General features: G+C 37.4%; 1 protein-coding gene across 1 annotated transcript in view; it reads left to right on the plus strand.

Annotated features, from left to right (window-relative positions):
• The window catches only part of CCSER1 (coiled-coil serine rich protein 1), a gene marked incomplete at its 3' end in the record, with an annotated part of 600835 nt that overhangs the window by 239499 nt on the left and 344839 nt on the right, over positions 1 to 16497 (plus strand). Inside the window, exon 6 of the mRNA XM_084262954.1 lies at positions 4623 to 4700. Coding sequence (XP_084119080.1) covers positions 4623 to 4700 — 78 coding nt within the window. The remainder of the gene's footprint in view (positions 1 to 4622; positions 4701 to 16497) is intronic.

Consider the following 16497-nt stretch of genomic DNA (forward strand, 5'->3'; position numbering starts at 1 on the left):
ATTCTTAGTGATGTTGGGAAAAATTAAATGTGGGAGAGGGGGAATGGGAGGTGAAAGCTCATTTCTTGTGTCTGTTACTTTAGCAGAACCTTTCATTTTGCTGGCTGTAATTGTTTACAGTCATTTTATCTGCAGGAAATGTATGTATCAGCAAAAGCTCTTCATGACTTTAAATGGTATAGAAACTACAGAAATCACAGCACTCCAGAATTATGTAGTGGAGCACTGCATGCTCTAAATGAACAACTGAAGAGCTTGGACTTGTGTGTTCCTGATTTCTATCTTTTTTTTTATTAACAGCGCTTCATAGCTTTGAGCAAATCATTTCCTCTTCTCTTTCACTACTGTTGATGAAACAGGATAATATTTAAGGACAATATTTCATAAAGATGTTGTACAGACCCATTTATAAATCCATTTGCAGGTCTTTGATTACCTTCAGTATATCAAAATGCTAGCTTGCTGACTGCATTTATTTAATTATCTAGTTGTGCTCATCTTATAGATTATAAAATGTTACTTACTGGCACAACTTATGGTAAGACTAAAACTATCACCCTGAAAGTCAGTTCAACACTCATCTGCTACTCCTTAGAAAAAGCTATAAAGTACACAGATTGTCTTTTCTTTTTTTCAGTTATTATAAAGATTTATTTGATCTCTAGCTCTAATGTGCACTGAAGATTGTCAGTATTAACTTTTTAGATCAATAAATTGCGATACTGATCTGCAGAGCAGTCAATGTCTGCCAACTATCATTGCAGTGTGTACCCTTGTTGAAAAGCAGTTGTAGCAAATTAAATTGGCTTCTGTCAGTGGATGACATATAGTAGATGGTCCACATTTTATGGTACAATTAATGAAAGTTGATACATAGTCCTCTTCCTAGAGAAGATCAAAGGCAAAGGTTTGTAGTGAGAAAAATCCCAGTTTATGAGGTGAAGTGAACCTGTTTTCATTTAAAGAGCAGTTGCTGAAGAGTGGAAGATTACTACTGTTTTTGAAGGAGCATGGTTTTAACAGTGTGCATTTTTATAGACTTGATCTTACGTATTGTTGGAAAAACACAGACTACTTTCTCTGATTTCATCAGCATGCAGTTTCTGAAACATTCTGTTTTGAGGCAGGCATACACAAGTTGAAATAAATAAACCAAAAACCACACCTGTGACTACTTTAAACCAGCTCCAGTAAAAGCTGCTTTCTCTTTAATCTAGCCAAAATGTTTGGAATCATTCCTTGAGCAGGATGCCAGTCCTAGATCTCCAAACAGGATGCAGAAGTAGGAAAAGTTTGTTTTCTTAGAATTCTTCCTTTGCCTTCTTGTCAAGAAATTTCCTAGATAGTGAATCACATTTTTAACATTACTCTTGGAAGATAAGTAATTAGTGTGGTGTGGAAATGACTCCATGGTACCCATTCAGTTGCACAATGAGGTTGCTGTATATTTAGGCTAATCAAGTCTAGAAAGTAGAACAAAACTTGAGCTTTGATCATTGTAATCATGCAACAGTTATCAGCAAAATTCTAATAATGTCCAATTTCTGGATTTTAATTTTTAATTTAATTTTTAAAATTATAAAATTACCTAAAAGCACTGACAGTAAAGCTCACGTGGTTGTTTTTTACATGGGCAAGACAGTATTTTCTGCACTGCTGTTCTGAGAAGTACTTTAATTGCTTGGTGTTCAGACATTTTTAAAATGGACTTCAGGCACCTAAAGCTCTGCAAAATTCTGTGCTCTACAGAATGCTCAGAGGTTTCTGGTGACAGGGGGAGGAGGCTCAGTCTACAAAACTCAGCTCTGGTATCACTGTACATCAAAAGTACATTTTAAAGAGTTACAACTGCACAGCAAAGTACTGCAAGATCAGATATCAGGATTTACCTAATTTTGCCTAATACTTATAATATGGTACAAATTATGTTTAATATCTACTACTGATATGATTATAGTCTCCTAGTGTAACATCTTCTAGTTAATTTATAACTAAAATCTGTCAACTTTAAGCCAGACTTAAAATGAATGCTACTTCTATGTGAACAGAATTTATTTAGGCAACATGAAATAAAAAGGTCCTCATTGGGTGAATTCCTCTCAGAGGTAGGGTGGGGGTTTTTTTTGTGTGAGGAGATTTAGCCTGCAAAGTGTGATTATGACACCCCATGGACAGTAAATTTAGGTAGGAGGTGTGATGTTGTTTGAAATTGTTAGTATGTCCCTTCAGGAGGGCAAGCTGACAAAATCTCGCAAAGCAGTGCTTAGATTGGAAGAGGGTTTTTTGTTACTAGCTCAAGAAACAACCCTTTTGGTACTGTCTCACTCAATTCTCCTCTATTATAAACCATGTTAGTGCCACTGGATTTAATTAATTTATACTGGCAGGGAAGCTGCGCTGCGTTCCTTAGAAAGAAAAATTACTGAAGTTGTTGGAGGGACCACTGAGGGGACATATACGTCTGCAGCTGTAGCCAAACAAAGGGTTTTCTGCCAGTGCTCTGGCCAGACACAAACTGATTACAGTCCAGAAGGTTCTTTTTTCATCATGCCACTCCTAATAAGCCCTACCTCTCAACAGGCTTTCTAGTTCAGGCATGGTGCCACGTCAGCCTGGCATGCAGACCTGGGCTGCCTAGTGTCCAGTCATCACTGAAGAGTGGACGTTTTTCTGAGACCATCATGTGGATGTGCCCTCAGGAGTTTGTCAAAGGCGTGTAAGCATCATCTGGGCTGTCCAATCTTTCTTAGATTCTGGCTATCACTGAAGAACTTGCAGTGTATGTGGTGTACAGGTACCAATCTGCAAGGCAGATTTTCATACTGAGGCTGCTTCAACGCTTAAAAGATTGGGTTGCTTTCCTGTGCACTTCTAATTGCAAATTAAGTGTGCTTGATTTAGTTTGGAAAGCAACTACTTGGGTTTTTTTTCTTTTCCTCTTAGTTTTTTCTATTCTGTGCAAATTAATAGACAAATTGTCCTCAGCTGAACTGCTGGCTTTTGAGGCAGGACATTCTCACAGAGGAGATCTCCTCTTATGCCTGCATTTTGAGTTTAATCTGAGCGTGCTATGTTTCACTTCCTTTTAGTAAATATTATCAGCCAGTTTCCTTGATGATTAAGTGCAGGAGTCTGTTTGTAATGTTTATAAGTACCAGAGAGATGGATTCAACAAAGGTACTGGCTTTCTGATGTGTTATAATATCCCTTTTTCCTCAACAACTTCTCTGTGTTCCATGGGTTATAAACTACCTGTCTCTCTCTTTTTCTAAGGAAATAATTACCATGGCCCCCTCCTTTCTCTTTGACTTACATCCTTTCTGTTTAGCAAGTAACTGCTGTCTTTTGTTTCAGGTGTAACTGATATGTAGCTAATTAAACTCAGTGATTTTCTTAACAGGTGTTAACTTTGAAGTCCATACCCTCTATTTCAGATCTGACATAGGGATTTCATACCCCAAATTTCATCTCGGTTTTCATCCTCTGCCAGTTTGTGGAGTAAAATATGGTATCTCTGCATAAAAATCTTCTGATGAATGAACCATTAGAACTTTGTGGGAGGAGTGTTATTCTTCACTTTTAGAATTTGGGCTTGTTGAAGGGGTCATGTAGATTCATAGTGATGTGAAACCAGGTATCTGATTAGTAAATTACACAAGTTGAATTCATTGAACTATTCTGCATTGCAGTGCCATAGTGTGACAAGGAAATGAACTTCTGGCCCATGCAAATATGGATATTTTATATTCTCCATTACATCTTTTCTGTTTCGGTCGTGGTGGTGAATGTTTTAATTTTAGTACACGAGGACTTATTTCCCAAGAAATACCATATATTCTGGTTTTCTCCAGAACAATCTTGGCATTCTTTGTGTACTTTCTAAAATCTGGGTTTTGTTGTTCTACTTTTATTGCCGTTCAAATTACTAAGGGTTTTCACACTTCTGTTCATATCCGTCAGATCTGTAAACATAATGAGTAGGCTAATCAACAGGTTATTGAAATATTAGATAAAAAAGAGTGGGTTTTGAGATTAATCTTTCAGACCCTTTTATCTGGATAGGTCCATTGAAGTATACTGACTTATTTTCATTATTAATGTTGCTGTTCACTGCTGCTTTTAATATATTTATGCTTGTTTGTAAGATACATTGACTCACGTGAAAGTGATATTTTTTTTAAACTTTGATCCAAATACTTCCCTGCAATGTATTGCTTTCCTGTTAATTTTGCCCTCTAACTTTACTACTGGGCCATCCAAATAATAATAATGATAATTTTAAAAAAATCATATCATAGCTTGTATATGAAAAAATGTTTATGTTCTCATAATACTCTTGCATTAGTCTTTTACAGACACAGAATGTTTGCCCATTTTTGCATATATTTTGGTCTTTGAGTGGGGAGTTCATTTACAGTAAAGAAAATGTAAAATAGTATTAGTGAAACACTTTTACTAGCTAAAAGTAAATACAGTATAGATTACGGTTGCTTTCTCAGTCTAATTGTGTTGATTTTCAACGTAGGCTTTGAGGTGTTTTTTTTTCTTTTCCCCCCAAAAATGTATTAAGATGTCTGTAGTACTTGATTGGAAATGCAAACTCCTGTGTACTTTTCTTTCAGAGTACAGACATGAGTCCGGCTAGTAGCACCACTTCACTCCCTGTTAGCCCGCTTCCTGAGGAGCCATTATTTTTCAAGGTACAGTTAATTAATTTCATAATAAATAGTGTATATGAATTTTGGCTTACAATGTTATCTGGTATCCTAAGAAGTACTATTATTACTGCTTCCTTTTCTTTAAATTACTGTGTACACTGTGCAGTTTTCAAGAAATACCTTGAATAGAATGTTACTGGTTTAGAGAGGATTATTTTTTCAGCAAACTAGAGCTATAAACCATTTGTAATACTATTGTTATCCATCTCATCTGCTGGTGATAAATTTTGATATCTGCATTCCTGTATATGTGGTATCTGTGTGTACGTCATTTTTCATCAGGAGATAAAAATGAGATTACTGCAAAGATACGGGAAACATTGAAGATACATAAAAGCCCCATTTTGGCATAAATCCAGTGTAAGTCACAGGCCTGTCATTTTAGTTAATTTTAACAATAAATGATAGGGCAATATTTGCAACTTTTTAAGGTTTAAGCTTTGAGAAAGAAGTGGTTCTCTGTCACTTCTTCACCTGACTTCATGGTATCCCCTGGGACACAGAATAGTCTTAGACAGTGCCCCAGCCTTACCAGAGATCTCCTGAGCCCACCCATGTATTCAGAACACTGCTCTGGCTGCTAGCAGAGTGGTCGCTTTGCCAGTTGTTTGCTAAGACAAGGAAGTATGAACTTGGGTTTTCAACACCATTGTCTCAAATAGTTGTAATACAGACAAAATTACAGGAACATCCCTTTGAAAATTTCCCCTTTCCCCAGAAAGTTTCTGCCTACAGTATGAAAACAATTAGTAGCTTGGATTGTGTTTTCAGTTGTGTTGTGATGATGTTGAATTAAAGCTAAGTAGAATTAGTGAAGTTTGATGATATAAAGCTTGTATCTCCTGTACATGCTTCCAGTGCAGGAAATACCAACTCCTTCAGACCTGGCCAGCTCTCAATCAGTTTTGGCAGGAATTGAGCAATGTGCCAAGATGGTAGAGCACATGTATCTTTTTCCCTTGGTAAACCACATTAAGTGTGCATTGAAGTCTACTCAATGTTGCAGTAGTTAACATTTATGCCTGCGAAACCACTAAGATAGGCACACACAAAGAATGGGGCTGCTTAGCTCAGGTAAGGGTATAAGATGTAAGAAAATCTATTTTGAAATAGATGCAATAAACTCTCATGCTTAATTTCTCAGCTAAATTAAGCACTCCTCTATTGGCACCAGAACGCTGATAAATATGTTGTAGAGCCTTACTTATTTTTAAAAGAAATGGTGCTTGTTTAGCTCAAAATGGATTGCAAATTACTTTTTCAAAGTGGAATAGTTGCTCTAATAAAAAAAAAGTATTTCTCAAATTAAAAATCTCCTTAGCTATATTTTATAATAGAAAATAGTATGAGAAACTGAAAAAAAAAAAAAAGGGGCAGGAAGCATAATTTAATCTTTCATTTTCAGTCAATTTTCAAAATGGGGAACGTTTTCCCTTGGAATTCAAGTGAAATGGAAGCCAGACCAGGAAAAAGTCAAATACATCTCACAGCCAATGCCCTTAAGTAGAAATAAAAGTAATATAAAACGTAACAGTTTCTGTTATTTCTCCCTGACTCACTCCAAGAGAGAGCAATATTGTTCCAGTAGTAATGTGAATGACTGGTTTTACAAGCCATAGCCCTCTCCAAATACTGTCAGTCTATAATATTGGCTTTTGATGATGGGATGATGCATTTCCCTTAGCAACGTGATAATAACCTTTCCCACCTCTTTGCTGTAGAAATGAAGATTGAAAAAGAAATTCCATTCTGTGGCTCTGAAAACACAGATGTAACGAAGCAGGGAAGTATAAATGCTGCGTCTCTTTGGGATAGTCGAACATCTCTGAGCTAATGAGCTTTTATATTAGACTGTGAAATGAAACCAAGCCGCTGTTCTCAATCATACCTGGTTTTATACCAAGAACAAGAAATGTCCTTTCTAGAATTTTATCAGTTTCTCTTCAAAGCCAAGTCTGCATTTCTGCATTAAAAATGAATGTAAATTCTGTCATCATATTCTTATTACATCCAACTTTAATATGGAAATATGATGGAGAACCTAAGCTCGTTGAAGAACAATTTAAGATTTTTAATTTAATCTTAAGAAAGTCAGAAACAAGATTCCGGTGGGAATACTTGCGTGTTGCATGTCAGCTCTGGTAACACTGAACTCGGCTATAATTTTCACAATACACTGTACATGCTGTGACATGCAGCATTGCCAGAAAGATACTCAGGAATATTTGGAATATTTTCCAGTACAGCAAGAGATACTCCACCTAGGTCTATTGTATACCATCACAGACTGTTAAGGGTGGGAAGGGATCTCAAAATATCATCTATTCCAATACCCTTGCCAGAGCAGGTCCATCTAGAGCACGTTGCACAGGATCATGTCCAGGTGGTTTTGAATATGTCCAGAGAAGAAGAATCCACAACCTTCCTGGCCAGCCTGATCTAGTGCTGTCATACTGAAATGAAAAAGTGTTTCTCCATGTTCAGATTGAGTTTCCTGTGTTCCAGTTTGTGCCTGTTATGCCTTGCCCTGTCACTGGGCACCACTGAGAAGAGTCTAGCCCCTTCCTGTAGTCGTCTACCCTTTAGATATTTGTAAGCATTCATCAGATCCTTTCTCGGTCTTCTCCAGGCTAAACAGCCCCAGCTCTCTCAGCCTTTCCTCATATGAGAAATACTGCAGTCCCCTAGTGATCCTCATAGGTGCAGGACCCTGAACTTGCCTCTGTTGAACTTCATTAAGTTCATCTCCACCCAGGTCTCTAGTCTGTCCAGCTCCTGCAGCATTATTTTAATAGAATCTTTATATTTTTTTTTGGTGTTAAGACAGTACCTAGAAAGGAGTGCAAGTGATACCCAGCAAAAGGAATAGGAACATTTGCATAAGAAATGTGTAAGCCAACTCCGATGCTATTTAATCCTAAAAGCAACCCTGAGAAAATGAAAATATAAAAGTATCATTAATGCCATTTAGCAATTTTTGCTTCATAGCTGTTATAATTAGTGAAATAGCAATGGACATTGGTCTTTGCACAGTACCCAAAGTACAAGCAATTTTTCATGTGGCTTCCATTTCTCCCTGTGGAGTTAGGGACACACATGCGTTCAGAGTGGTCTCTCTTACCTGTGCTTTTTAAAAGCTTAGGAAAAAAAAAATGTGTTCACACATGTATGCAGACAGTACACTTTTAAAAAGCTTTTCTAAACCAATTTTTGATAAAACACTCATAGGCATTTCTTTTTAGTGAGGGTTATTTTTATGTCAAATTTCAGCTTTCAGTCGTGTGCTGTTTTCCATGGTTAAAGCTGTTTAAGAAAGCAAGATCTTTTCCCCCATTATGGGAACAGTTTTATTTCGTCTCTCACAAAAGAACATCATCTTTGTTGGTGGCTTTGCACTTAAACTTTTCTGTGGGGAGAAATCTTCCTTTGGACAGAAGTTCCTCTGTCCCTGTATAATATTTCTTGAAGAATTAGAGACTTGGGGGGAAAAAGGTTACATCATAGTTGAAAAATTTCAGAATTAAGAGTTTGATATGCAACCCAGCAGAATGGTATTTGCCATGCAACCTTAATTCCAGTGTTATTCTATGTTATAATAGCAAAACTGTTCAATGGCTGGCTCAAATATGAGTCACTTTTAATTATGACTACTTACCTATATGCTCATAAGCCCTAATTAAAAATAATCTTTCCTTTCATTTAGAAGATCAGTGAAGGAGAGGGTATTTCTGAAAGGTCAGCTTTACCAAGCAATGTCTCATTCATTTTTCATATCCTGTTCCTTTCTCCTAATCAATATACCATGCTTTACTATATTAGTATTTTATTATTTTTATATTGCTCTAAAATACTCTTAAGAACGGGTCTGCTGCAGCCATTTAGTACATAAGATATCTAATATTACCTAATTATATGTTAACTGTTATAATGAGCACCATTCTCACTGGTTATTAGCCACAACCAAGCTGTAAATAGTAACCATAATAGTAACTTAGTATAGTGATGTTAAATTGCTTTTGAATTTCATGATTAATTTAAACTATGCTTTACTATTTGGTATTAAACATAAGAAAAAAATATCTTTTCTTTCCTTTCTGCTTTGAGGGAGCTGAGAATTTCCTTCAGCATTTGTGTACATTGCTTGAACATCACATAAATTTTCCATCTGGTCAATAATCAGACTAATATTTTTAGTGCAGATGCTTAGAATAATCAACATAACAGTCACAATAATGATCACTGGTTGGACAAGGCAACTTACCTTTCAGAGTATGTATACAACTAGTCCATTGTCCGCAACGAAGACAACTAATTTAGCCTATACATCAAGAAGCTTTGTTTGCTAATTGACACACAGCCAGCCTATTTACCCTTTCTCCATTAAATACACTATTTCCAATGCTTTAACTATTTGCTGGCACTTCTTTGAATAAGACCATTTTAATGTATGGTTTCTTTTTGTTTTTTTAAACAGAGTCTGAAACAATTACATAGGCATTATGAGCCATGGGCAGATACAGGTTAGGGTTCAGTGATCCTATTCCAGGACCCTAGCTCTTGTCCCTCTCACTCCACTCTCCAACTGAATTTGTCCCTCTGATGAGGAGCATATAAGCTCTGAAACCTCTCTGATTTTTTTTTACAGAAATATTTTTACAATATAAGAACTGAATAGAGTTATAGAAGTATGACTCACTCAACCCCATATCTGCTATCTACCCCACTGTCTCTAGCTCATTTTAAACTAGTCTTTCATCATTCTTCAGTGATTTAATCGATTCCTCCCACTCTTTGCTTTTATTTCCTGTATCAGTATTTGCTTTCTCAACTTATGTCTTACTAGTATAGCACAGACTTTTAAAAGTCATGTCATCACAGCGGCTTTCTGCCTTTGATGAAAGCCTTCAATTTTGTAATTTTTGATAAAAGACTGATTTGTTTCACAGCCTTCATCATCATAGCATAGGAGATCTGCAAAAGCACTGCATTTATTCTGGAGGTAGAAGTGAGAAGTAGTTATTACAGGTGCTGTTGCAAGAAATATCTATTCACTTGCTTTTCCTTTTTCTCTGTAGCTTTGTACAGTTTACCCAAGGAAGAGGGCTCTGTTAGGGAGTGAGTGTGACTAGAACCACATCACTCATTTCATCAGTAATATTTGCATGTGCTCTTCCATCAGAGTGTAGATGTGGATGTGAAATTTTCCTCTTAATATTTGACTGATATGACATGATAAAGATATGACATGATAAAGAATAACCTAATTACAATAGAGTTTAGCGGAAGGCAAAAAAAATATTTGCCAAGTTTTCTTTTGCCCTAATAATTTCTTTCAGGTCTTAGTTTTTCCTGGCCTGGGTCTGGGAGAAAAAAGTTATCTCTCTTCCAACATGCTGTGTCTGCCATTCTTTCTGACTTCTTTCTTGTGTTTGAAATACAGTACGTTTATGGCCAAATTCGTATATGTCTGTACGTACCTTGTATGTGTCCTATGAACAAGCTGACTTGTATACACTGTGGACCCAGAAATCTTTACCTCTTCCTTCAGGCTTTGAAAGGAGGAGATGCAATAGACAAGAGAGCTACTGTATAATCTCAAAATATTGCTGTACAGTTTTAGGAATACTGTATGTGTGTTAATCATTCATGTAATGGTACTGCTTAGCTACTTTGGGTTATTAGACTTCCCTACATGGAAGTATTTGTTTTAACTCTCTTAAGGGTGTGCAAGAAGAAACAAAAAGTTTAAATAAGCGCCCTCCCAGGGCAGAGTAAAGACCAGGACAAAAGTTTGTCTCCATGGCTGGGGCTCCATCCTTGTTTGCTTAGTGGCACTAGTTAACCAATCTAAGTGTAAGGAAGTGTTAAACTGTAGAAGAGAGTGAACATCACAAATACCTCATTGGATGTTCTTTTGTGAATTATTCATTTATAGTAAAAAAATTATCACCCATACAAAGTAGTCTTGAGTGCCTGTGAGGCTTCATGTATGGAGAAGCCAGACAAATATTAACACATATCCAGGGCTTGCAGTTTGGTCTGAGAACAAAATACACCAAGAGATGTAGTAACTGAAGGCTCTAACACCCAAAATGCAGGCTCATTCAACAAAACTTGTGTAAGCTCAGAAGTACCATTGTCCTGGTATGAGGACATTTCATGAGATTTAACTTTGTTTTTAGTCTTTTTTTAATTTGAATTTTTATTGCAGGGGTTGTAGGTACAACGTATAGTTTCCCGATGTCACTGATACAGTTCTTGAAATAATAAAAGAATGGGACTGGGAACTATGCCTGTATTACCTGCTTTATTTCTGCCTCTATACCTGGATCATGGCTGCCTGCCTTTCCCCAAATTTTGTGAAAGTGCATTCCCTTTTCTTTTAGTGTGTTTTTCTTAATTTATTGAAAATTTCTTCATAGAGTGAGGGTTAGTTCAATATTTCAAAATTTCAAACCATTAGCTTACACAAAATTGATGCTTTAAATGCTATAATTTCAGTTATATTCTCAGCACGCCACATACAGAAAAAGGATTAATGTCTGTCTTACTCAACTATCTCCAAAAGCAACCAGAAACACAGATGATGCTTCAACCAAAGGCATGCAGAAGCATCATCATTACTTTTTTTTTTTTTTTCAGTTTCCAGCTTAACTTAAAAATTAATATAATCAGTACTACAAGGGTAAATATTAGGTTCATTCAGGTTTCTTCCCTCAGGCAGACATATAATCACAGAATGAATTCTGACAGATACCTACAGGGTAAGTTTTACCTGCTGAGTACTTTAAGATTAAAAAGTCATAAAACTTGTGGTATTACATATTGCTGAAAACATTTAATCGCCACAATAATGAAGAAAGATTTTCTTGAAGCTCCATGGGAGGATCTGATATCTTCAGTAAGGGCACTTAAAGTTCTTCATCCTAATCATCTCAATACAGATAGTTAATCCTCCTAATTTCCCTTGGCTAGGGACTGATAGACATAAGTAATTCTGGGGGAAAATATTGGCATTTGGAAAATATGATGAATGTTCTTTTAGTGAGCAGGACTATTCCAAGGTGGTTGGACTGAAATTCTATTTAAATCAATGGTACAGTGACCATTGAGTACAGTGGCATGTGCCTTCAGGTCAGGGATTGCATGGATTATATCAGTGGCATTGATTATTTTAGAAGTGAAAATGTAAATCTGTACTGACCATTTTAACCCCATCAATTATTTCAGAGATGAAAATGTAAATCCATATTCACCGTTCCAACCCAAGAGTATATTTTGTGGCTGTATTGTTGTAAATGGGATAAAATTGGAGCATTTCCATAAATTTAATTCGATATAATTAAAAAGTAGGACTGTTTGCAATGCAAAAATGTATCTATAATAATGATTCAGTTCCCACTATGTGTTAGAACAGCAGATGTTTTCTTCCTAGAATAAATTAAACAAACTTGGGACTTGAAAATGGGTTTCCTACATCTCAGACAAATATTCTCACAGTAGCAGGTGGTCTTTCTTTCTGCCCAGTTACTGCATTTTCTACCCAGAAAACCTCTGAAAGACATTCACATGAAAACTTACTGTGTTTTTGAAGAAAAATTCTGACATTTTGAACGGAAAATGTCCGTTAAAAAAGTTCCTTGACTCTTCTCTTAAAAGAGGTACACTCAACTTCTATAAAGAACTTTCCCAGTGTCTAAATAAGTAATGTTAATGACCCAGCCACATTTTTTTCCCAATCCTTTACTGTAGGAAATGCATGGTTGGTGTTTTGAAATTCTTATCAAGTTGGATATACAAAAGTACAACACTAAAAATAACTAACTGATTTTGATAATGTTTGCCTAGAGTTTAAAGAGACGGGTATTTTGGAGAGCAATTTAGACAGCCATTAAGGAGAGTGGGATATATTCTGTTAATTTTAATCACCTGAAATGAAAGGCAAGATTTAATCGCTGAAACACAGGCACCTTCTGCCACTTAAGAAATCTGGCTATATCCTGCCTTTCCTCCTGCTGCCTTTCTTGTAGAGCAAACAAAGATTTGAGATATGATGAGTGCTGCTTTGTTGTAGTTTGGTTTTTGTTGTAGCTTGGTTTATTGTTGTATTCCTGGTGTGGTTTGTTGTTTTTTCTTTGAGTTTACCCTTTGGTCATGCTGTGTCTCTTGGTAAGTTGTAATCTCCCTTGCAAGCCACATGTCTATGTTGGGCTTTTTATTTTTTCTGAGGAAACTGTTTTGTCTGGGAAGCTTTGATTGTGTGGTACAACTGAACTAGGTGACTTGCTTGGTTGGGACGTTCCATCTACTGTTTCTCTTCCCACCAACCTTTGTGTGGTTGCATAATGTTAAAGCTGATTCTGTGTGGAAAAACAAATTTTTAAAAATCCTTATATTTAATTATTAGAAGTATAACAGGGTTATATTTTATTTAGGTTTCTTGTATCTGAAAGGTGTTATATATTCAGATTTTATACCATCTTTTTTGATATGTGTTGGAGAATTCTTAAATGTGGCTGAATGATCTGGCTTTTCATAGTAGTCTGAGAGGCATGTGTCGTGGTTTAGCCCTGGCTGGAGGCCAGATGCCCACCGAAGTCAGTCTATTACTCCCCTTCTTAGACAGGGGAGAAAATATATATTAAGAGGCTCAGGAGTGAAAATAAGGACAGGGAGAGATCACTGTGTCAGCAATGATGTGGGCTAAACAGACTCAACACAAAGTGTAGAGGAGAAAAACTACTCTGCTTTATTACACTACACTACAAGAACAGTGAAGAAACCGGAGTTGAGAGCACAACCAGATCTTAAAACAAACATAACCAGATCTTAAAACACTTTCCCCCCAACATTCCCTTCTTAGCAGACTTTAGTCAGGATTATGCTCCCATCTTCCCCCCCCGCCCCGCATGCAGTACAGGGGGGGGCAGGGACTGAGGAAGATGGGGTTCTCGGTAGCACCTTCCCCCCAGCCCTCCATTCTAAGCAGACTTCCCTTTAGCCATGATCTTGCTCCCTTCTTCCCCCTGCTCGCGGTACAGGGGGGCAGGGACTGGGAGATGGTGGCTTCGGTCAGTCCCTTGCAAGTTGGTTTCCTTCTCGGCCAGGATGGGGGCTGGGGTGGGGGAGCATTCATTCCACACCCTCCCCCTGCTGCACCGTAGGGTCTGACCCACAAGAGATAGTCCTCCAAAAACTTCTCCAAATTGAATCCTTTCCCCAGGGCTTTATCTATTCACCAGCTGCCTTGGCGTGGGTCACTGCTATGGCGGGCAGTCATAAATCACAGTGTCTCTCAGTCCCAGTCCCATTCCTCTGTGGGGTCACCAGCCTCCCCCTGCAAACCTGTTCCGGTGCAAATCTCTCTCTCACTCATCTCTGTGTCTCTGTTTCTCTCCATGGCTGCAAGTGCTGGCAGGGGTTTCTTCCAATGTAGGGTCACGGCGTCTTCTCTATGTGTCTGTTTCTCCTCATGGCTGCAAGTGCTGGCAGCAGCTTGTTCCAACATAGGGTCACAGCATCTCCTCTATGTTTCCACCTGCTCCATGCAGTGTGGAGCCCCTCCACGGGTTGCAGGTGGGGCCTTGGCTTTTTCCATGGGTTTCTCCACAGGCTGCAGGGGCATCTTGGGCCACCTGGGCCACCTCCTTCCCCACCCTGTTCCGGCCTTGGTGTCTGCACAGCTCGTTACATCTTCTCACTCCCTTCTCCGGTGGCAAAACGCAGCTACTTCCGGGTTTTCTTCTATATGTGATTCTCAGAGGCGCTCGACTATCTCTCGGGCGTGACTTTGGCCTTGAATTGATCGTTGTTTATAGTTTAGGCTGGCAGAAAACTCTAACTGCTGCTTAAAGAAACCGTCTCAGCAGCACAGCCTCACAAAACTGCAACAGCATGTCTTATTGTATGAGTAGAATAAGAACTCTGTTTATTCAGCCTTCTTCATTTATCAGAGATTAATAAGACCCCTGAAAGATATTAGGGATGGAGTCCATGGAAAATGTCAGTTTTATGTCTTTTTAGAATGTTGAAAACTTAGTCGCTTGTCTGAGTTTATGTTGCATTGTTGTCATGAGGAACACATAGGAAAATGCCATTCAAGCAGTTTATAGACTAGAAATGTATAATATCTAAAAGTTACAAAATTTTATAGTTTTTTAATAAACAGATGTGGCTATAATTCACTTAGAAATTGTTTTTTTTAAGAAAAGGAAAAAGGAATTTTAAAAAAAGGGGGCAATAAGGAAAAATGAGCGCTGCCTTTGTGATTGAAAGAATTGATAGTGGGAGGGGGAAAGCAGCCCATAAACAGAGTTGGTCATCTGAATCTGACCAGGTAAATAGTGAACAAAATATTCAGCAGATTGTCTGATAGAAATTCAGGGGGGATACGTGGAGGAAGAAACTTCTTTTTAAATCTTAGATTTGACATCTTCAAGCAAGAATGAATGCTATAGATGAGAAGTAATTACCATGGTTTTAGTTTGGATAGTGCTTTACATTTGCACACAATGAGTGGAAGAGATGTGTGCTGTTATGTGCAGCCCTGTGACAGATTTTAGCATTTTAAACAGGAGTTCTGAAAGATTAAATTGAAGCTAATGAGGGTACAGTGAAAAAACACTTCTCTTTAAGTCCACAACAGATCATGGATGTGTCTGATTCCCAGATCTGTATCTGTAAAACTTGATGTTTGTTCTCATAAAAGACAGCTTTCCTTTGTGATAAAATTATTTCACTTCACAGGGTCTGGTTTTGTAGTTAATTCCTAAGTTTTTGATCTTGGAACAATGAACATTTATATCCAAATAATTGTAAGTTTTGATGGGTTTAAGATTAGCAAAAGCATCTTGGATCAGGGTATATGAACACCAAATGGATGCGTATCCTTAAGTACTTAAGTAAGGATTTGAAAGGGGAAAGGAGAAATCATTTTCCATTGACGCTGAGTAGTTTGCAACTAGAAATGTTCATCACTGTCAGCAGGATGGTTCCTCTTTGATAGGAGTTGGGATGACAGGGACCTCCTCTCTGTTCCTTACTGTTGTAGTGCTTTCTCTCAACACTCTTGTTTAGTCCCGATCATAAAATGATTCAAGTCACCTTAGAGCACCCTTTTGTCCCCCAGTGAATCTGTTCTTCCATTGCCTATCTCTGTCCCTTGAAATCAATGTTAAAATTTGTGTGTTTTACATTTCTGGATGTTGTTGGTAGCCAAGAAAGGGATGAACAAGCATGATTTTTTTTTCTTCCTCCACATGGCAGGATCCTTCCAAAACACTGTGAAGTTTCATATTTATGTGAAAGGGAGAAGAGCATAATGCTCCACCTGACCATACCGAGCAAATTCCTGTTTCTGTCCCTTCTTGCGAGATGTCTAAATAGCCAATTTATTTCATTAAATCAGTAAACAGAAGTAACAGAGTGTATCTAAAACTGAACAAAGGAAAGACTGGATTGAAGGAATAAAGAGTTGTTTTCAAGGCCAATGAAATACCAATTTCTTACAAGCAATGTCAAACAATGTTGCTACAGTTTTTTGTTTACCTTTCACTAAAATACCTGGAGGCTCCCCTCCTTCACAGGCTGCTGTGTCTGCATCAAATTTAAAATGCCTGGCAAACATGCACTGCCATATAACCTGCAGGGTATAATTACGTATCTTGTGAAAGTAGTTGCAGAAAAAACATGATAAAGATAAATAGTAAGAAAACTGGTGACAATAAATATTTAAAATAAAGCAGTTAATTTGGCATGATAATGTTAAAAAATTAATTTT

The sequence above is a fragment of the Gallinula chloropus genome (assembly GCF_964237585.1).
Source record: "Gallinula chloropus genome assembly, chromosome: 4".
NCBI lineage: Eukaryota > Metazoa > Chordata > Aves > Gruiformes > Rallidae > Gallinula > Gallinula chloropus.